General features: G+C 56.2%; 2 protein-coding genes across 4 annotated transcripts in view; one reads left to right on the top strand and one right to left on the bottom strand.

Annotated features, from left to right (window-relative positions):
- Nucleotides 1-472: 472 nt before the first annotated feature.
- UROD (uroporphyrinogen decarboxylase) lies at nucleotides 473-11,837 on the bottom strand (the record flags this gene model as incomplete). Its single annotated transcript, XM_040334366.1, is given in 6 exon segments — nucleotides 473-634; nucleotides 2,284-2,481; nucleotides 3,646-3,708; nucleotides 4,610-4,689; nucleotides 4,995-5,107; nucleotides 11,744-11,837. Coding segments are annotated over 6 exon segments (639 nt in total), but the record flags the coding sequence as incomplete, so codon positions are not given.
- A 316-nt stretch (nucleotides 11,838-12,153) lies between these two features.
- The window catches only part of HECTD3 (HECT domain E3 ubiquitin protein ligase 3), an 82,056-nt gene continuing 71,224 nt past the window's right edge, over nucleotides 12,154-22,985 (top strand). The window contains exon 1 of one of the 3 annotated variants that reach the window (XM_040334369.1): nucleotides 12,154-12,231. The gene's annotated coding sequence lies outside the window, so the exon portion shown is untranslated. Of the gene's footprint in view, nucleotides 12,232-21,646; nucleotides 21,745-22,985 lie in introns of those variants that run through there. The other 2 variants (XM_040334368.1, XM_040334370.1) reach the window with 2 other exon arrangements.

Raw genomic sequence — 22,985 nt, 5'->3', positions numbered from 1 at the left:
ATGGTGGTGTAGAGTTGTTGGGTAAGGGTGTCCCCCCATATGGTGGTGTGGAGTTCTCGGGTAAGGGTGTCCCCCCATATGGTGGTGTGGAGTTCCCGGGGAAGGGTGTCCCCCCATATGGTGGTGTGGAGTTCTCGGGTAAGGGTGTCCCCCCATATGGTGGTGTGGAGTTCCCGGGGAAGGGTGTCCCCCCATATGGTGGTGTGGAGTTCCCAGGTAAGGGTGTCCCCCCATATGGTGGTGTAGAGTTGTTGGGTAAGGGTGATCACACATATGGTGGTGTGGAGTTCCCGGGGAAGGGTGTCCACCCATATGGAGGTGTGGAGTTCCCGGGTAAGGGTGTCCACCCATATGGTGGTGTGGAGTTCCCGGGTAAGGGTGTCCCTCCATATGGTGGTGTGGAGTTCCCGGGTAAGGGTGATCACACATACTGGAGTTCTTAGGTAACCAAAGAATAGAGAGGTCACTCTACCTGGGCACCCGCTGCCACCTGTCCCACCAGGTAATCCACAATGACGTCTGTGAGCTGCTGCAGGAGCTGCCGACTCTCAGTTGGGTTCTGATAGAGCCAACGTTTGGCCTTGGACATGGTTGCCGATCCGCCACCTTCAATCATGTAGGTCATCAGTGTCCACTGGGATGGAAGAGAAGAGACACAGGTCACCTGACATCTACCCACACCCCCATAAAGAGGACCTGTCACCCCCATAAGGAGGACCTGTCACCCCCATAAAGAGGACCTGTCACCCCCATAAAGAGGACCTGTCACCCCCATAAAGAGGACCTGTCACCCCCATAAAGAGGACCTGTCACCCCCTATTACATTATAGACCCCAGATCTCCCCATAAAGAGGACCTGTCACCCCCATAAAGAGGACCTGTCACCCCCATAAAGAGGACCTGTCACCCCCATAAAGAGGACCTGTCACCCCCTATTACATTCATTATAGACCCCAGATCCCCCCATAAAGAGGACCTGTCACCCCCTATTACATTCATTATAGACCCCAGATCTTTCCATAAAGAGGACCTGTCACCCCCATAAAGAGGACCGGTCACCCCCTATTACATTCATTATAGACCCCAGATCCCCCCATAAAGAGGACCTGTCACCCCCTATTACATTCATTATAGACCCCAGATCTCTCCATAAAGAGGACCTGTCACCCCCTATTACATCCATTATAGACCCCAGATCCCCCCATAAAGAGGACCTGTCACCCCCTATTACATTCATTATAGACCCCAGATCTCTCCATAAAGAGGACCTGTCACCCCCTATTACATTCATTATAGACCCCAGATCTCTCCATAAAGAGGACCTCTCACCCCCTATTACTGTCACATGGGATGTTTACATTCATTATAGACCCCAGATCTCTCCATAAAGAGGACCTCTCACCCCCTATTACTGTCACATGGGATGTTTACATTCATTATAGACCCCAGATCTCTCCATAAAGAGGACCTCTCACCCCCTATTACTGTCACATGGGATGTTTACATTCATTATAGACCCCAGATCTCTCCATAAAGAGGACCTCTCACCCCCTATTACTGTCACATGGGATGTTTACATTCATTATAGACCCCAGATCTCTCCATAAAGAGGACCTCTCACCCCCTATTACTGTCACATGGGATGTTTACATTCATTATAGACCCCAGATCTCTCCATAAAGAGGACCTGTCACCCCCTATTACTGTCACATGGGATGTTTACATTATAGACCCCAGATCTCTCCATAAAGAGGACCTGTCACCTCCTATTACTGTCACATGGGATGTTTACTTTCATTATAGACCCCAGAGATATATAAAGTATACATTTTCTTTTAAAGGTGCCCCTGTCCCTCGTTCTCACACACAAACAGCGATCGTCGCACACATGCGAGGTGTCACTGCGAACGTCAGATCACGGCAGCTATTCTATCCTTTGCATGAGTGTGTTCAATTTTTAAGTGTGACATGTTTGGTATCTATTTACTCGGAGCAACATCACCTTTTATATTTTAGCTAACATTGGGTTATAATATATATATTTTAGTGTTTTTTTTTTGCATTCAAATAAGTGCATTTTCCCCCCCAAAAAACCTACGTTTGAAAAATCTCTGCGCAAATACCGTCTGACGTCAAAAAAATAAAACCCACAAATTTATTCGGATTGTTACGTCAGAAAAGGTCCGGATTGGAGGTGGTCAAAGCAATCACATCACAGCAGTAAACTGCAACATTTGGGGCCACACAGGGCCCCTTCATCATCACCCCCCCCCCCCCACTCACCGGAGCGCCAGTGAAGCCAATCAGAGGGACCTTCCCCGCGATCTTGTGACGGGTGAGGGTGATGGCACGGAACACATAGCCCAGCTCCTGGGAGACGTCCACGGTGGGCTTCAGCTTCTGCAGGTCCTGAGGAGTCTGGAGGGGCTCCGGGAATACGGGTCCTCGTCCCGGCTCCATCCGGATCTCCATACCCAAAGCCTGCGAGAGACGAGAAGAATGCATTATACTCTGGTGGGGGGGTCACAAATAAAAGCGTGTTATAGACAATGGAAAGGTTTTATTTAAAAACTAAAATTATGTTGGTGAAAAAGGTGCATCCCATCCCCCCTTTGCAGTAAGTATATCACTCGGATCTATATATACCCCCCCCAGCCCAGAGCTCTATATACCCCGCCCAGCCCAGAGATCGATATACCCCCGCCCAGCCCAGAGATCTATATACCCCGCCCAGCCCAGAGATCTATATACCCCGCCCAGCCCAGAGATCTATATACCCCGCCCAGCCCAGAGATCTATATACCCCGCCCAGCCCAGAGATCTATATACCCCGCCCAGCCCAGAGATCTATATACCCCGCCCCCATTGCAGCAAGTATATCACTCGGATCTATATATCCCGCCCAGCCCAGAGATCGATATACCCCCGCCCAGCCCAGAGATCTATATACCCTGCCCAGCCCAGAGATCTATATACCCCCGCCCAGCCCAGAGATTTATATACCCCCGCCCAGCCCAGAGATCGATATACCCCCGCCCAGAGATTTATATACCCCCGCCCAGCCCAGAGATTTATATACCCCCGCCCAGCCCAGAGATTTATATACCCCCGCCCAGCCCAGAGATCTATATACCCCGCCCTGTCCAGATCCCAGCACACAGAACCTGATGGCGCTCCACATTCATGGGGTCGGGTGTTGCAGTCGGGGGCCACATTGTCCCCGAGTTGCTTCTGTGCCATCAGAGGAGCAACTCTCCTCTGATGCCGCAGCAACTCTCACAGCCCCCCTTTCCTAGTGTAGGGTGCGGCAGAACAGATGTAAAGGAATTATACGTCTGACCCGATTCATCGATCGCTGGATGAGGTCTGTGCCTCTGGTGGCCGATCAGCAGCACTGCCTATAGAGTGCAGCGTTAGATGAGACACAGACGGGTGGGGAGTTCGCTATGAATAATAAAAATGAATGAAATGGGGTTTTCGGTGCTCGGATGTGGTGTAGTTCCTCTTGTACACAAATCACCGGGACGCCGAGGTGTGAATGGACCCCCCCCCCCCCGTGAGGAAAGATGGCGGACTGCATCTTAGTCATGTCTACAGAGGAATCATTTCCTGTATGAGAAATCCCTCGGATGGTTCCGGACGTACCTGAGGAATGACGAGGATGTCGGAGAAGATGATGGCGGCGTCCAAAGGGAAGCGACGCAGAGGCTGCAAGTGAAGAATCAGAGCGTTATCCAGCAGAAAAGGAACCAGAGCGCCGTTAAACATGGCAGGATTTCACCCCTTCCCCCACCCACCCAACACACATGGGTCATCTTCAACACCCCACTCACTGCACATATACATCTCTGGGGGGGGGGGGGGGTTATTGTTTATGTGCTGAGCGTGCTCACAGCGCAAAGTCCGAGCTCCTCGGTCCGGACTAAAGAGTCGGCAGTGGTCATGTGATCACAATCACCGATCTTCCCCCTCCCCCGACATTCTGAACTGTATAAAAGGGGCACCGGGGAGGAAGGGGTTAAGGATGTTTATTCATAGAAGACAGGAAGAGATTTGCTACAACCAGAATATCCGGAGATATTGAGGACCCCCCCCCTCCCCCCAAACACTATAAATATCTCATTCATGCGTTTGTTTTCTGGGATATCCTCTTCCTGCCCCCCCAGCACTCCATATATCCCCCCCCCTCCCCCCAGGCGCACTCCGACCTCTGCAAACATTTAGTAAATGGACATTTTTATTTTACCAGTTTGCAATGTGGGGGGGGGGGGGGAAATACCCGGGGTATTCTGCCCCCCCTCCCCCCAGGTACAGACCTTCTGTTATGGGGCTGGTGGAAGTGCCAGAAGGACACTCGCCGCACTCGGTCGTGGTGACAGGCGGGGCTTATAGTACGGTTACAGACCAATCACAATGAAGGGGCGGCACACGCACAGCAGTAAGTGGCCCCTGGTGATTCCAGTAAGGGGGTGCAGTGCGGGTTTTGGGGCGATGTGACCCCCCCAGGGGGGAGAGATGCCGGCACAGCAAAGAAAATGTCCATCTTGGAATCAGATTTTATTTTCTATAATCAATGAATCTCCCTCCCCTCCCCCCTCACCATGGTTACCTGTAAGGTGAGCTCACAGCAGACCTCCGGACTGCGACACGATGCAAAGAAGTCCTGTGCGGCGCGCGTCTTCCGAAACTCTGGAGAAGAAGAGAATAAAGCTGCAGTTCCGTCATTCATCACTAGGGGGCAACTGCTTGTTTTATATGAAGAGGGGAAACCCCCCCCCCCCCCAGGGTTCGGGAGGAGAGATGGGATGGTGAGGGAGGAGGGGAACCCCCCAGGGTACGGGGAACCCCCCCCCCCCCAGGGCCCGGGGAGGAGACATGGGGAGGGGGAGGGGAGACTTGGCAATCAGTAACTTCCAATCACTCTGCCAGGCCGGGGCCGCCACGACAGTCCATGAGCCGGAGAGTCCCATCCTGCCCCGGTATGGCGCCCTCACCTGGCAGGTAGCGGCCAGCCTGTCTCATACACCACACCGGCACATGTCGGCACTCTTCCCCGCGGGCGGCGCGCAGGAACGTGTCATTCTGCAGAGGAGGGAAATTCTCAGCACTAGAAATACAAGAAATAAAGATCATTATTAGATGGAGCCGTGCGACACCCCTCCCCCCACCAATCACATCCTCCAATCTCTGATGTACAGATCTGTCAATCATAGGAGAGCGCGGGACGGCATGTCTGCTTGGACTTGTAGTTCCTCCACTTCCTAAATCCCCCCTCAGCCTTGCACAGGTGTAGCGGCTCCTCCCCCTCCTGTCTTGCACAGGTGCAGCGGCTCCTCCCCCTCCTGTCTTGCACAGGTGCAGCGGCTCCTCCCCCTCCTGTCTTGCACAGGTGCAGCGGCTCCTCCCCCTCCTGTCTTGCACAGGTGTAGCGGCTCCTCCCCCTCCTGTCTTGCACAGGTGTAGCGGCTCCTCCCCCTCCTGTCTTACACAGGTGCAGCGGCTCCTCCCCCCTCCTGTCTTGCACAGGTGCAGCGGCTCCTCCCCCTCCTGTCTTGCACAGGTGCAGCGGCTCCTCCCCCTCCAGTCTTGCACAGGTGTAGCGGCTCCTCCCCCTTCAGCCTTGCACAGGTGTAGCGGCTCCTCCCCCTCCTGTCTTACACAGGTGCAGCGGCTCCTCTCCCTCCTGTCTTACACCAGGTGCAGCGGCTCCTCCCCCTCCTGTCTTAGGTGTAGCGGCTCCTGTCTTACACAGGTGCACCGGCTCCTCCCCCTCCTGTCTTGCACAGGTGCAGCGGCTCCTCCCCCTCCTGTCTTAGGTGTAGCGGCTCCTGTCTTACACAGGTGCACCAGCTCCTCCCCCTCCTGTCTTACACAGGTGCAGCGGCTCCTCCCCCTCCTGTCTTACACAGGTGCACCAGCTCCTCCCCCTCCTGTCTTACACAGGTGCAGCGGCTCCTCCCCCTCCTGTCTTACACAGGTGCAGCGGCTCCTCCCCCTCCTGTCTTACACAGGTGCAGCGGCTCCTCCCCCTCCTGTCTTACACAGGTGCAGCGGCTCCTCCCCCTCCTGTCTTACACAGGTGTAGCGGCTCCTCCCCCTCCTGTCTTACACAGGTGCAGCGGCTCCTCCCCCTCCTGTCTTACACAGGTGCAGCGGCTCCTCCCCCTCCTGTCTTACACAGGTGCAGTGGCTCCTCTCCTGGACAGAAACGGCTTCCTCTGATATCACCGCACACTGTGAGCTTCTCACCATGTGCATTAGAAGCTGCACAGCTGAAAGTCAGGAGGTGGACCAGGAATTTTCGGTGGAAGGCGCTCTTATCTCTCTAGGATCGCCATGGACGCCGTCTGACACTCTGCACTCATCTATTCAAAAACTTTTACTGTGGAGTTGGCCACTTCTTATTTACCAACATTGGCGCGGTTTTGGTATCGGACCGATATCGTTTTGACTGTTTTTGTGTTTTTCATACCACCTTCTACATAGAGATAGATATATAGTAAAAAATAAAAAAGACAAATACAACAGTGTCCCAGTCACATGTAGGGCTGCAACCAACGATTATTTTCGTAATCGATTAGTTGGCTGATTATTGTTTCCATCGGATAATCGCCTTAAAAACAAAAAGATTTGCATTAAAAAAATAAAAATAAAATTTGGGCCAATTTGTTGCCGGGCAGATTACAAAACACAAATTGCCGCAAAAACACATTCCATGCTTTTCTGCAGCTTCTCCATTGAAGTGTATGGAGCCAAAAAAAAAAAAAAATGGCGCCGTTTTGCGTTAAAAAGTCCCCGCCCCTTTCCAAATACGCAGCAGCTGAAAAAAATCCTGGATGTGAACGCGACCCAGAGGAAAACATTAAATTGATCTGTAGTGAGTTTCAGGCCTGGGTGTGACCCAGGCCTGAGATGTTTATTAACATAACGGGGGGTAAAAAAACAAAAATAAGTACAAAAAGAGCAAATAATCGCTCCTGTGGGGGGGTCATTATTACTGTGGGGGGGTTCATTTTCTTACTATGGGGCATAGAAAGTGATATTTACAGGAGAGATTTGCTTTTTTGTACTATAAAGGGATCATTTTAGTTTTTTTAACCCCATTATGTTACTGGCCGATTAAATCGATTATTAAAAAATTGATTACAATGGTCAGAATCGATTACCGTATTTATCGCGGTATAACGCGCTCCCGCGTATACCGCGCACCCCTAAAGTTGCCCCGCATCCTGTGGAAAAAAGTTTTTTTTGTACTTACAGTTTTGGTGTCTTGCGCGGCGGCCTCGTCGGGTCCGGCGTCCGTCTGCGGCTTCGAGTGTCCTCTTCGTCGGGTCCAGCGTCCTTCTGCGGCGTCCTTCCCGCGCCGAGTTTGAATACTGCGCCGACATATACCGAGCGCAGTACACTCGGGTATAGTCGGGCAGGCTCGGGTACTCTCGCGCTGACGTCCTGTACGTCCAGGACGTGAGCGCGAGAGGAGAGGAGCCGAGACTGCCCGACTATACACGAGTGTACTGCGCTCTGTATATGTCGGCGCAGTATTCAAACTCGGCGCGGGAAAGCGGGTATCGGCGTATACCGCGCACCCACGATTTTGCCCTGATTTCCAGGGCAAAAAAGTGCGCGGTATACGCCGATAAATACGGTAGTTGTTTCAGCTCTAGTCACATGACATGGGGAGGAGTATCCGTACTCGGTCTTATAAAAGTGTTATCGGGACACCCCGTCATGGTATTGGGATATGGATTGGGGGGGGGGGGATTCGGCAGACTCAGCGGTGACCGCGCTCCTCCATTCATTCCATCGGGGGGGGGGGGGGGGGATTCGGCAGACTCAGCGGTGACCGCGCTCCATTCATTCCATCGGGGGGGGGGGGGGGGATTCGGCAGACTCAGCACTGACCGCGCTCCTCCATTCATTCCTTTAGGGCCCCTCCCCTGAGAAGTGCCGAGTCGGCAGCTCTCCCCGTCTGTATGGGGCAGATAGACCCTTCCTAGGGGGGAGGGGTGAGCTCTGCTGGGGGGAGATAACACACCCCGGGGTCACCGCAGAGCTGCAGATAACGTACAACCGTCTGAGCCGCCCAATCACAGAAGAAGGACGCCGATGAGGGAACTCTGCGCGGTCAGCGCTACGATCGTGTGCCGAGGACACAACTGAACCGATTGCTGCGACTTCCCACCAATCCCTCCAGAGGAGACCCCGGCAATCTCCTGGAAGATCGAACAAGCGAATGTCATCCGCTTTATATCCGCCGTTTTCATCGAATGTCTCACATACGCGGCGGATACTTACCAATGCCCGGGGGGGAGGGGCGCACGTGCCGCGTACAGCCGGCTTCTGACAGCAGTGGAGCGTCTGTGGAATGAAAAGCTGCCAGAGGTCTCCATCAGAAGCCGAGGTGACAACACAGGAGCACAAATCTGAGAAAGGGGCGGGGCGTTGTCACCCTAGAACAGGAAGTGCCTCCATGGCGGGATCACCGGGGAGAAGAGCTGTACACCCAGCATGGTCACTTGTACATGGCACCCCGGGGGGCCCCCCAAACCGGGAAATTTCCACCTCGACAGAGGAGATGCTGATCTTCCGTGTACATGAGGTGGAAATAATCCCTGCCGATCCCGCCATGGAGATCCCTGTTCAGGCACTTCCTGTTATAGGGTGACAACGCTCTGTCCCCCCCCCCCCCCCAGTGTGCTCTGTGTTGTCACCCCGTCACATTACACAGACACGGTCCGCTGTCACCATCAGGAGACCTCACCGGAGAAATACTGTACAGCCAATCGCTGGAGAGCATTGAGGCGTGAAGTAGCAGCAAAGAAGCTGCAGGGAATCAGCAGTGTAAAAAAAAAATTATGATTTTCTGTAAAAAAAAAAAAAGAAGATTTCTGAACAGGCCGAGGTCACATGATACGATTTCTGCGCCACACAGGAATGTCGGCACCGCGCTCTAATCCGTCACATGACCGCGGGAACCCCGATGACCTCTGAGGATTAGGACTCATCACACCCAACGCAAGAAACGGCGCCCTCCGCGTTACTTTACACCGAGGCTAAAATAAAAAATAAAATAAAAACACACCGACATACTACAAGCCACACGGGGGAGGGAAGCGCCTCCACCACATGGGGGGAGGTTCATAAAGTTTAAAAAAAAACACCTGTCTTTTAGGGGCGGTGCCTGCCGCCAGCGGACTCAACGACTGGACAGACAGATTCAGCGGACGCTCTTCTGTTCTGATTGGTCAGCAGTGTATGTGCTCCGGGACGTACACCCCAAACACTGAATACAACTTTTGGGGCGAGCGTCCCTGAACCCGAGTCCGCCCACCGCGTGTTTCTGATGATCAGCGAGCCCCGACATGCTGCATACAGAGAATATGAACCCCTCCCCCCCATCATTACTAGTCCTCGGAGTCCGGCGTTGTCTCACTTGTTGGGGAACTTCTCCCCATAACTTATTTCTGGCGCATGCGCACACAACGACGCCGGGATCTTTGCCAGAGAGTCCTGTAGCGTGTCTGCGAATGCGCCAGAACGCTTGCAGACAGGAACACTGTGGACCCCGGTGGCGACATCCCCTCCCATATATAGGAGATCCCGCCATCCGTCTCCGGCGAGGAGGGACTAAGAAATCCCAGAACCACCCCCAACATGTCCAACTACGCCCCCATCCTCCGCTAGGCAAGAATAGGGGACCCGAGCGTTTAGGAGAAAATAGGACCACATCACCCCCAATGGATCCCCCCATAGGACCACATCACCCCCAATGGATCCCCCCCATAGGACCACATCACCCCCAATGGATCCCCCCATAGGACCACATCACCCCCAATGGATCCCCCCATAGGACCACATCACCCCCAATGGATCCCCCCCATAGGACCACATCACCCCCAATGGATCCCCCCCATAGGACCACATCACCCCCAATGGATCCCCCCCATAGGACCACATCACTCCCAATGGATCCCCCCCATAGGACCACATCACTCCCAATGGATCACCCACATAGGACAACATCACCCCCAATGGATCCCCCACATAGGACCACATCACTCCCAATGGATCCCCCCCCCATAGGACCACATCACTCCCAATGGATCCCCCCCCATAGGACCACATCACTCCCAATGGATCCCCCCCCCATAGGACCACATCACTCCCAATGGATCCCCCCCATAGGACCACATCACTCCCAATGGATCCCCCCCATAGGACCACATCACTCCCAATGGATCCCCCCCATAGGACCACATCACTCCCAATGGATCCCCCCCATAGGACCACATCACCCCCAATGGATCCCCCCCATAGGACCACAAAACTCCCAATTTTTTTTCCCCTCCAGAAGACACTCACCATGAACATGCATGACGGATGTGATAAATAGTGTGGCCCTTGTGCCGAGGTTTGGGGCCCCGACCTCACAGGACATGCAATGTACGGCGCCGATCCTCCCATTATCCCCACATTTGTATGGGAGAGAATTTGTTAATAAAGTTTTCCTGATGATATTGTGGATCCCTGACACCAACTTCAATGGTCCCCCAATGTCCCCTCGGGGGACGGGATCTTTTGGGGAAGGGATCTGACGGGAGAGGATATTTCAAGGACAGGATCCTCCGGGAACGGGATCTAAAGGGATCAGAATTTTCCAGGGTACGGGATCCGAATCTTCCAGGGGACAGGATCCGGATCCTCTGGGGATGGGATCTTCCTGGGGACGGGATCTGACAGGATCCTCTGGGAGTGTGAGCCTCGGAGGACGGTATCTTTTGGGAAAGGGAAAGGGATCTGATGACACGGGATCCTCCGGGGACGGGATCTGACAGGATCTTCCAGGGGACGGGATATGGGATCTTACAGGGGATGGAATCTTCTGAGGATGGGATCCTCAGGGGACCATGAGCCTCGGGGGACAGGATCTGATGGGATTGGGATCCTTAGGGTACAAGATCCTCTGGGTATGGGATCCTCAGGGGATAGGATCTTCCGGGGACGGGATGCTTGGAGGACAGGATCTGACGGGGACAGGAACCTCCAGGGAAGGGATCTGATGGGATTTTCCGGGGGGACGGGATCTCCAAGGAGGAGAATCTTCCAGCACTGACCCCCTCCCCCCTCAGGACCCCCTGCGCGGAAGATTTTGTCTTTAGAAGATCCCAAACATGGAAGCATCTCGTCCCCGGAAAAGTCCCTCAGAGATCCCGTCCCTGGAAGAGTCTGGACCATGGAAGACTTTGTCTACAGAAGTTCCCGTCCCTGGAAGATCTCATTTGTGGAAGAGATCCATAAAGAGCCTCTCTCTAAAAAATACGCCCCCCCCCCCCCGAGAGATCGTGTCAGGCCTGTTTAATGCATGGGCAACCCTGGGCACTGCCCGGGGGCCCCATAATAATCTCATTACATCACACTTGCCGACTGTCCAGGATTGGTCAGGACATTTTTGGGCCATTGGGGGAGATTTTCCCTCATTTCCTGCTCTGGAGACACAACGGGAAGTGGTCATCCGGTGTCTCCATTGGAGGATTTCCTCTCACTTCCTGTCCTGGTGACAACTGTTACTCCCACAATTCCTGTCACCTGTCCGGCAAGGTGTGATCACCTGACAGGGGCTCCCTCCTCCAATCAGCTGTCAGGACAGACCCAGTGATTGGTTCTGGTTGCTACGAGTACCGGACACCCCATAATAATAATAAGAGAACTCACAGAGGCAACCAATCACCCCGGGATTACTCACATGAGGTTCTCCGGCCGCTCCATCCCGATCACTGTCCGCTCTCTTCTCCTCTCCGTCCTCCACACTCCGATATCTCCGCCCCCACACTCGGCTGTCCCCGCCCACACTCCGATATCTCCGCCCCCCCCCTACTCCCTGTCCTATCCGCTCTGTCCTCCACACTCGGCTGTCCCCGCCCACACTCCGCCCCCTACTCCCTGTCCTATCCGCTGTGTCCTCCACACTCCGATATCTCCGCCCCCCCACACTCGGCTGTCCCCGCCCACACTCCACCCCCTAATCCCTGTCCTATCCGCTCTGCCCTCCACACACGGCTGTCCCCGCCCACACTCCGCCCCCCTACCCTGTCCTATCCGCATCCGCTACGCCCCTTTCCTCCGAGCAGGACGTCGTGACGCAAGACGTTTACGTAAGCGTGCATCAGGAAGGAAGGCGGCCGGTTGCTAGGTGACCGGGAGCGCCAAGGAGAATCCGTGTACGGCTGTGTGGTGAGAGAACCGTATTGTGTGTAGTGCGCGCGCAGCGGGCCCTGAAGGGGGAAGGGGTCAGTGCTGGAAGATTCTCCTCCTTGGAGATCCCATCTCTGGAAGATCCCGTCCCCCGAGGATCCCTTCCCTGGAGGATCCCGATCCCGTCAGATCCCATCCCCCAAGTATAACGTTCCCGAAAGATCCTGTCAGATCCCTTAGCCGGAAGATCCCATCCCCGAGGATCAAGTTCCTGGAGGATCCCAATCCCATCAGATCCCTTCCCTGGAGGTTCCTGTCCCCGGAAGATCCCATACCCCGAGGATCTTGTATCCTGAGGATCCTGTCCCTGGAAAATCCTGTCATTCCCGTCCCCCAGAGGATCCTGTCAGATCCCGTCCCCAGGAAGATCCCATCCCCGGAGGATTCGGATCCTGGCCCCTGGAAGATTCAGATCCCGTCCCTGGAGGATCCCGTCCCCCGAGGCTTACGCTCCCAGAGGATCCCATCCTTGGAGGATCCTCTCCCGTCCCCAGAGGCTCACGCTCCCGGAGGATCCCGTCCTTGGAGGATCCTCTCCCGTCCCCAGAGGCTCACGCTCCCGGAGGATCCCGTCCTTGGAGGATCCTCTCCCGTCCCCAGAGGCTCACGCTCCCGGAGGATCCCGTCCTTGGAGGATCCTCTCCCGTCCCCAGAGGCTCACGCTCCCGGAGGATCCCGTCCTTGGAGGATCCTCTCCCGTCCCCAGAGGCTCACGCTCCCGGAGGATCCCGTCCTAGGAGGATCCTTTCCCGTCCCCAGAGGCTCACACTCCCGGAGGATCCCGTCCTAGGAGGATCCTTTCCCGTCCCCAGAGGCTCACACTCCCGGAGGATCCCGTCCTAGGAGGATCCTTTCCCGTCCCCAGAGGCTCACGCTCCCGGAGGATCCCGTCCTAGGAGGATCCTTTCCCATCCCCCGAGGCTCACGCTCCCAGAGGATCCTGTCAGATCCCGTCCCCCGAGGCTTACGCTCCCAGAGGATCCCATCCTTGGAGGATCCTCTCCCGTCCCCAGAGGCTCACGCTCCCGGAGGATCCCGTCCTTGGAGGATCCTCTCCCATCCCCAGAGGCTCACGCTCCCGGAGGATCCCGTCCTTGGAGGATCCTCTCCCGTCCCCAGAGGCTCACGCTCCCGGAGGATCCCGTCCTTGGAGGATCCTCTCCCGTCCCCAGAGGCTCACGCTCCCGGAGGATCCCGTCCTTGGAGGATCCTCTCCCGTCCCCAGAGGCTCACGCTCCCGGAGGATCCCGTCCTTGGAGGATCCTCTCCCGTCCCCAGAGGCTCACGCTCCCGGAGGATCCCGTCCTTGGAGGATCCTCTCCCGTCCCCAGAGGCTCACGCTCCCGGAGGATCCCGTCCTAGGAGGATCCTTTCCCGTCCCCAGAGGCTCACACTCCCGGAGGATCCCGTCCTAGGAGGATCCTTTCCCGTCCCCAGAGGCTCAGGCTCCCGGAGGATCCCGTCCTAGGAGGATCCTTTCCCATCCCCCGAGGCTCACGCTCCCAGAGGATCCTGTCAGATCCAGTCCCCAGGAAGATCCCATCCCCAGAGGATCCGGATCCTGTCCCCTGGAAGATTCAGATCCCGTCCCCCGAGGCTCACGCTCCCAGAGGATCCTGTCAGATCCAGTCCCCAGGAAGATCCCATCCCCAGAGGATCCGGATCCTGTCCCCTGGAAGATTCAGATCCCGTCCCCCGAGGCTCATGCTCCCGGAGGATCCTGTCAGATCCTGTCCCCCGGAAGATCCCATCCCTGGAGGATTCGGATCTCGTGCCCTGGAAGATTCTGATCCCGTCCGATCCCATCCCCGGAGGATCCCGTCCTTGAAGGATCCTCTCCCGTCAGATCCCTTCCCCAAAAGATCCCGTACCCCGAGGCTCACGCTCCCGGAGGATCCCGTCCTTGGAGGATCCTCTCCTGTCCCCAGAGGCTCACACTCCCGGAGGATCCCGTCCCCTGAGGCTCACGCTCCCGGAGGATCCTGTCCCCCGGGGGGGACATTGGGGACCATTGAAGTTGGTGTCAGGGATCCACAATATCATCAGGAAAACTTTATTAACAAATTCTCTCCCATACAAATGTGGGGATAATGGGAGGATCGGCGCCGTACATTGCATGTCCTGTGAGGTCGGGGCCCCAAACCTCGGCACAAGGGCCACACCATTTATCACATCCGTCATGCATGTTCATTGGCTGGAAAATATTGGGGTACAAAAGACGAGATGAAGGTGAATGAAGTCGGGGGGGGGGGGGGGATTCTGAGAACGTCTCATTGTAACGAGTGGGAGGGATTTGAGGGGGGGGAATTCTCATTTATTCACAATCACCATAGAGACTTATAAAGCTCCTCCAGTGCGAGGGGGGGGGGTCTTAAGGTGACGCACAACATAATACACGTGTGTTGCTGCAGGAAATGGGGCCCCCGGAGTTCTGCGGGGCCACGTGGTCCCTCAAGATCAGAAGGATCAGGAGAGTTCCTGATGTCAGCAGAGCCGACACCCCCACCCCCGCCTGTGTTCTCTGATAACAGCCAGGCGTGTGGATTGCCCTATCAGAGGCTGCTGAGCCGGGCGGGGCGCTTCATGTATGATGGAGGGGGGGTCATATTTTGTGTCAGAGCCCCCACCTCTGTGCCCACCATCCCCCGGGGGGGTCATATCTTGTATGAGATCCCCCCCACCTCTGTGCCCACCATCCCCCGGGGGGGGGGTCATATCTTGTATGAGATCCCCCCACCTCTGTGCCCACCATCCCCCCCACCTCTGTGCCCACCATCCCCCCACCTCTGTGCCCACCATCCCCCGGGGGGGTCATATCTTGTATGAGATCCCCCACCTCTGTGCCCACCATCTCCCAAGGGGTCATATCTTGTATGAGATCCCCCCACCTCTGTGCCCACCATCCCCCAGGGGGTCACATCTTGTATGATATCCCCCCACCTCTGTGCCCACCATCCCCCGGGGGGGTCATATCTTGTATGAGATCCCCCACCTCTGTGCCCACCATCCCCCGGGGGGTCATATCTTGTATGAGACCCCCCACCTCTGTGCCCACCATCCCCCCGGGGGGGTCATATCTTGTATAAAAGATCCCCCACCTCTGTGCCCACCATCCCCCGGGGGGGTCATATCTTGTATGAGATCCCCCACCTCTGTGCCCACCATCCCCCGGGGGGTCATATCTTGTATGAGATCCCCCACCTCTGTGCCCACCATCCCCCCGGGGGGGTCATATCTTGTACGAGATCCCCCCACCTCTGTGCCCACCATCCCCCGGGGGGGGGTCATATCTTGTATGAGATCCCCCCACCTCTGTGCCCACCATCCCCCGGGGGGGTCATATCTTGTACGAGATCCCCCCACCTCTGTGCCCACCATCCCCCGGGGGGTCATATCTTGTATGAGATCCCCCACCTCTGTGCCCACCATCCCCCGGGGGGTCATATCTTGTATGAGATCCCCCCACCTCTGTGCCCACCATCCCCCGGGGGGGTCATATCTTGTATGAGATCCCCCACCTCTGTGCCCACCATCCCCCGGGGAGGGGGTCATATCTTGTATGAGATCCCCCCACCTCTGTGCCCACCATCCCCCGGGGGGGGGTTATATCTTGTATGAGATCCCCCCACCTCTGTGCCCACCATCCCCCCGGGGGGGTCATATCCTGTATAAAAGATCCCCCCCCACCTCTGTGCCCACCATCCCCCGGGGGGGTCATATATTGTATGTGATCCCCCACCTCTGTGCCCACCATCCCCCGGGGGGGGTCATATCTTGTATGAGATCCCCCACCTCTGTGCCCACCATCCCCCGGGGGGGTCATATCTTGTATGAGATCCCCCCCACCTCTGTGCCCACCATCTCCCCGGGGGGTCATATCTTGTATGAGATCCCCCCCACCTCTGTGCCCACCTTCCCCGGGGGGTCATATCTTGTATGAGATCCCCCCACCTCTGTGCCCACCATCCCCCGGGGGGTCATATCTTGTATGAGATCCCCCCACCTCTGTGCCCACCATCCCCCGGGGGGTCAGATCTTGTATGAGATCCCCCACCTCTGTGCCCACCATCCCCCCGGGGGGGTCAGATCTTGTATGAGATCCCCCCCACCTCTGTGCCCACCATCCCCCCGGGGGGGTCAGATCTTGTATGAGATCCCCCACCTCTGTGCCCACCATCCCCCCGGGGGGGTCATATCTTGTATGAGATCCCCCCACCTCTGTGCCCACCATCCCCCGGGGGGTCAAATCTTGTATGAGATCCTCCACCTCTGTGCCCACCATCCCCCGGGGGGTCATATCTTGTATGAGATCCCCCCCACCTCTGTGCCCACCATCCCCCGGGGGGTCATATCTTGTATGAGATCCCCCACCTCTGTGCCCACTATCCCCCGGGGGGGTCATATCTTGTATGAGATCCCCCACCTCTGTGCCCATTATCCCCCGGGGGGTCATATCTTGTATGAGATCCCCCCACCTCTGTGCCCACCATCCCCCGGGGGTCATATCTTGTATGAGATCCCCCCACCTCTGTGCCCACCATCCCCCGGGGGGTCATATCTTGTATGAGATCCCCCACCTCTGTGCCCACCATCCCCCGGGGGGTCATATCTTGTATGAGATCCCCCACCTCTGTGCCCACCATCCCCCGGGGGGGGTCATATCTTGTATGAGATCCCCCACCTCTGTGCCCACCATCCCCCGGGGGGGTCATATATTGTATTTGATCCCCCACCTCTGTGCCCACCATCCCCCGGGGGGGGGTCATATCTTGTATGAGAGATCCCCCCCCACCTCTGTGCCCACCATCCCCCGGGGGGGTCATATCTTGTATGAGATCCCCCCACCTCTGTGCCCACCATCCCCCGGGGGGGTCATATCTTGTATGAGATCCCCCCCACCTCTGTGCCCACCATCCCCCGGGGGGTCATATCTTGTATGAGATCCCCCACCTCTGTGCCCACCATCTCCCGGGGGGGTCATATCTTGTATGAGATCCCCCATCTGTGTGCCCACCATCTCCCGGGGGGGTCATATCTTGTATGAGATCCCCTCACCTCTGTGCCCACCATCTCCCGGGGGGGTCATATCTTGTATGAGATCCCCCCCCCACCTCTGTGCCCACCATCCCCCGGGGGGGTCATATCTTGTATGAGATCCCTCCACCTCTGTGCCCACCATCCCCCGGGGGGGTCATATCTTGTATGAGATCCCCCACCTCTGTGCCCACCATCACCCGGGGGGGCATATCTTGGATGAGATCCCCCCCCCACCTCTGTGCCCACCATCCCCAGGGGGAGGGTCATATCTTGTATGAGATCCCCCACCTCTGTGCCCACCATCCCCCGGGGGGTCATATCTTGTATGAGATCCCCCCCCTCTGTGCCCACCATCCCCCGGGGGGTCATATCTTGTATGAGATCCCCCCACCTCTGTGCCCACCATCCCCCGGGGGGTCATATCTTGTATGAGATCCCCCCACCTCTGTGCCCACCATCCCCCGGGGGGGTCATATCTTGTATGAGATCCCCCCCCCCCACCTCTGTGCCCACCATCTCCCGGGGGGGTCATATCTTGTATGAGATCCCCCCACCTCTGTGCCCACCATCTCCCGGGGGGGTCATATCTTGTATGAGATCCCCCACCTCTGTGCCCACCATCCCCCGGGGGGGGGGGGGGGTCATATCTTGTATGAGATCCTCCATCTCTGTGCCCACCATCCCCCGGGGGGTCATATCTTGTATGAGATCCCCCACCTCTGTGCCCACCATCCCCCGGGGGGTCATATCTTGTATGAGATCCCCCACCTCTGTGCCCACCATCCCCCGGGGGGGTCATATATTGTATGAGATCCCCCACCTCTGTGCCCACCATCCCCCTGGGGGGTCATATCTTGTATGAGAACGCCCACCTCTGTGCCCACCATCCCCCGGGGGGTCATATCCTGTATGAGAGATCCCCCACCTCTGTGCCCACCATCCCCCGGGGGGTCATATCTTGTATGAGATCCCCCACCTCTGTGCCCACCATCTCCCGGGGGGGTCATATCTTGTATGAGATCCCCCCACCTCTGTGCCCACCATCTCCCGGGGGGGTCATATCTTGTATGAGATCCCCCCACCTCTGTGCCCACCATCCCCCGGGGGGTCATATCTTGTATGAGATCCCCCCACCTCTGTGCCCACCATCCCCCGGGGGGTCATATCTTGTATGAGATCCCCCCACCTCTGTGCCCACCATCCCCCGGGGGGGTCATATCTTGTATGAGATCCCCCACCTCTGTGCCCACCATCCCCCCGGGGGGGTCATATCTTGTATGAGATCCCCCACCTCTGTGCCCACCATCCCCCGGGGGGGTCATATCTTGTATGAGATCCCCCCACCTCTGTGCCCACCATCCCCCGGGGGGGTCATATCTTGTATGAGATCCCCCACCTCTGTGCCCACCATCCCACGGGGGGGGGGGTCATATCTTGTATGAGAGATCCCCCCACCTCTGTGCCCACCATCCCCCGGGGGGTCATATCTTGTATGAGATCCCCCCACCTCTGTGCCCACCATCCCCCGGGGGGGTCATATATTGTATGTGATCCCCCACCTCTGTGCCCACCATCCCCAGGGGGGTCATATCTTGTACGAGAGATCCCCCCCACCTCTTTGCCCACCATCCCCCCGGGGGGGTCATATCTTGTATGAGATCCCCCCCCCCACCTCTGTGCCCACCATCCCCGGGGGGGTCATATCTTGTACGAGATCCCCCACCTCTGTGCCCACCATCCCCTGGGGGGTCATATCTTGTATGAGATCCCCCCCCCCACCTCTGTGCCCACCATCCCCCGGGGGGGTCATATCTTGTATGAGATCCCCCACCTCTGTGCCCACCATCCCCCGGGGGGGGTCATATCTTGTATGAGACCCCCCACTTCTGTGCCCACCTTCCCCGGGGGGGGGGTCATATCTTGTATGAGACCCCCCACTTCTGTGCCCACCTTCCCCGGGGGGGGGGGTCATATCTTGTATGAGACCCCCCACTTCTGTGCCCACCTTCCCCGGGGGGGGGGGTCATATCTTGTATGAGACCCCCCACTTCTGTGCCCACCATCTTCCGGGGGGGTTATATCTTGTATGAGATCCCCCCACCTCTGTGCCCACCATCTCCCGGGGGGGTCATATCTTGTATAAGATCCCCCCACCTCTGTGCCCACCATCTTCCGGGGGGGTTATATCTTGTATGAGATCCCCCCACCTCTGTGCCCACCATCCCCCGGGGGGTCATATCTTGTATGAGATCCCCCACCTCTGTGCCCACCATCCCCCGAGGGGTCATATCTTGTATGAGATCCCCCCCACCTCTGTGCCCACCATCCCCCGAGGAGGGGGTCATATCTTGTATGAGATCCCCTCACCTCTGTGCCCACCATCTCCCGGGGGGGTCATATCTTGTATGAGATCCCCCATCTGTGTGCCCACCATCCCCCGGGGGGTCATATCTTGTATGAGATCCCCCCACCTCTGTGCCCACCATCCCCCGGGGGGTCAGATCTTGTATGAGATCCCCCACCTCTGTGCCCACCATCCCCCGGGGGGGTCATATCTTGTATGAGATCCCCCACCTCTGTGCCCACCATCCCCCGGGGGGGCATATCTTGGATGAGATCCCCCCCACCTCTGTGCCCACCATCCCCCGGGGGGTCATATCTTGTATGAGATCCCCCCCGCCTCTGTGCCCACCATCCCCCGGGGGGGTCATATCTTGTATGAGATCCCCCACCTCTGTGCCCACCATCCCCCCAGGGGGTCATATCTTGTATGAGATCCCCCCCCACCTCTGTGCCCACCATCCCCCAGGGGGGGTCATATCTTGTATGAGATCCCCCACCTCTGTGCCCACCATCCCCCCGGGGGGTCATATCTTGTATGAGATCCCCCCCGCCTCTGTGCCCACCATCCCCAGGGGGAGGGTCATATCTTGTATGAGATCCCGCATCTCTGTGCCCACCATCCCCCGGGGGGTCATATCTTGTATGAGATCCCCCACCTCTGTGCCCACCATCCCCCCAGGGGGTCATATCTTGTATGAGATCCCCCCCCCCACCTCTGTGCCCACCATCCCCCAGGGGGGGTCATATCTTGTATGAGATCCCCCCCGCCTCTGTGCCCACCATCCCCCGGGGGGGTCATATCTTGTATGAGAACGCCCACCTCTGTGCCCACCATCCCCCCGGGGGGGTCAGATCTTGTATGAGATCCCCCCCACCTCTGTGCCCACCATCCCCCCGGGGGGTCATATCTTGTATGATATCCCCCCACCTCTGTGCCCACCACCCCCCGGGGGTCATATCTTGTATGAGATCCCCCACCTCTGTGCCCACCATCCCCCGGGGGGGTCATATCTTGTATGAGATCCCCCCCACCTCTGTGCCCACCATCCCCCCGGGGGGTCATATCTTGTATGATATCCCCCCCAGCTCTGTGCTATAATACACCTCCGTACACCGATATAACCTCATTGCATGTACAAAGTTGAGGATTTTCATCTACTTGGTGATATACGGTAGAGATGCTCTCATACTGAGGTATATACGGTAGAGATACTCTCATACTGAGGTATATACGGTAGAGATGCTCTCATACTGAGGTATATACGGTAGAGATGCTCTCATACTGAGGTATATACGGTAGAGATGCTCTCATACTGAGGTATATACGGTAGAGATGCTCTCATACTGAGGTATATACGGTAGAGATGCTCTCATACTGAGGTATATACGGTAGAGATGCTCTCATACTGAGGTATATACGGTAGAGATGCTCTCATACTGAGGTATATATGGTAGAGATGCTCTCATACTGAGGTATATACGGTAGAGATGCTCTCATACTGAGGTATATACGGTAGAGATGCTCTCATACTGAGGTATATACGGTAGAGATGCTCTCATACTGGGGTATATACGGTAGAGATGCTCTCATACTGAGGTATATACGGTAGAGATGCTCTCATACTGAGGTATATACGGTAGAGATGCTCTCATACTGAGGTATATACGGTAGAGATGCTCTCATACTGAGGTATATACGGTAGAGATGCTCTCATACTGAGGTATATATGGTAGAGATGCTCTCATACTGAGGTATATACGGTAGAGATGCTCTCATACTGAGGTATATACGGTAGAGATGCTCTCATACTGAGGTATATACGGTAGAGATGCTCTCATACTGGGGTATATACGGTAGAGATGCTCTCATACTGAGGTATATACGGTAGAGATGCTCTCATACTGAGGTATATACGGTAGAGATGCTCTCATACTGAGGTATATACGGTAGAGATGCTCTCATACTGAGGTATATACGGTAGGGATGCACAGCTACTCTGGAATATACGGGAAGAGTGCGCAGCTATTCTGGGATATAAGGTAGAGGGTACTTCCGGGTTGGGCGAGGTGATTACGATAGTGATTTGTGTTGGAGAAGAGGAGAGCAGGTAGGTGCGTGTCCCCCTCCCCCTATATATATAATATATACTGTATGATGGAATGGAGTCGGGTCTGTGCTTCCTGTATAAAGAAGGGGAGCGGTGTCACTGGGGGTTCCTACAGGGGGGGAGGTTAGGTGGTCAGGAAGGCAGGACTGCGCCCCCCTGGGTAGGTATTTTGGTCTATGGGAAGGACACAGGACCATCCAACATCCCCCCCAACACAGCAACAACCCCCCCCCCAGGCACAAATCTCCCGAGCCGGTGGGTTGGGGCCCCTGGAGGAGGTAAGTACCACACAGCAGGGCCCCAATCACTAGATACAGAAAGCCCCCCCCCTCCGTCTTCCCCCTTCAGTCTCGCACAGGTGTACCGGCTCCTCCCCTTCAGTCTCGCACAGGTGTACCGGCTCCTCCCCTTCAGTCTCGCACAGGTGTACTGGCTCCTCCCCTTCAGTCTCGCACAGGTGTACTGGCTCCTCCCCTTCAGTCTCGCACAGGTGTACTGTCTCCTCCCCTTCAGTCTCGCACAGGCATACTGGCTCCTCCCCTTCAGTCTTTAATCACTGAATGTTTTTTGCATAGAATACATTAAGGTGAAAAACGTGAACCTTTAACCACCTGAGCTGGAAGGTTTTACCCCCCCCCCCCCCCCTTCAGGACCAGGCCATTTTTTTTTTTTTGCTATTTAGCACCGAAAACCAGAAATCGACACCTTCACAAAAATTCCAACCCTGTACATGATTTGGCGCAGCGGGGGCCACTCTGCCGCAGTATTATTTTTATAATAATAAAAAAAAAAGTTGCTAAGATCCCACCAAAAGAAATTTCTATATCTGTGAAAATAACGATATAAATGTCACATGACCGCGCCAGTTATAGTCGCACATGGCCTGGTCATGAAGTGGGGGGTAAAGCGGAGGTGAAGTGGTTAAAGAAGGTGAAGTTGGTGGTGATATTTATACGATCAGCCATGAGTCACCCTCAGATGATCGGCGCGGGGGTGGGGGTGACGCATTCCCTGACTCAGCGCTGATCGCCACTTTGTATCAGATTACAGAGACAAATCACTTCTGTGTGCGCCAAGAATGAGCACAGCGTGTGATTGGACGAGAAGACGACGTGTCACATTGTATCTTCCTGAGAGATTTCCAAAAGCCAAAGGTCTGTTTGTTTGTTTTCAGTCATGTGACCCAGAGGGGAGATTTTTCTTCACTTCCTGTCCTGCAGACACCACAGGAAGTGAAAGTTTTTT

Source organism: Rana temporaria, assembly GCF_905171775.1.
Source record: "Rana temporaria chromosome 7 unlocalized genomic scaffold, aRanTem1.1 chr7c, whole genome shotgun sequence".
Lineage (NCBI taxonomy): Eukaryota > Metazoa > Chordata > Amphibia > Anura > Ranidae > Rana > Rana temporaria.
Note: the sequence above shows the minus strand (reverse complement) of the source record. Positions and strands in the feature narration are given on the sequence as shown.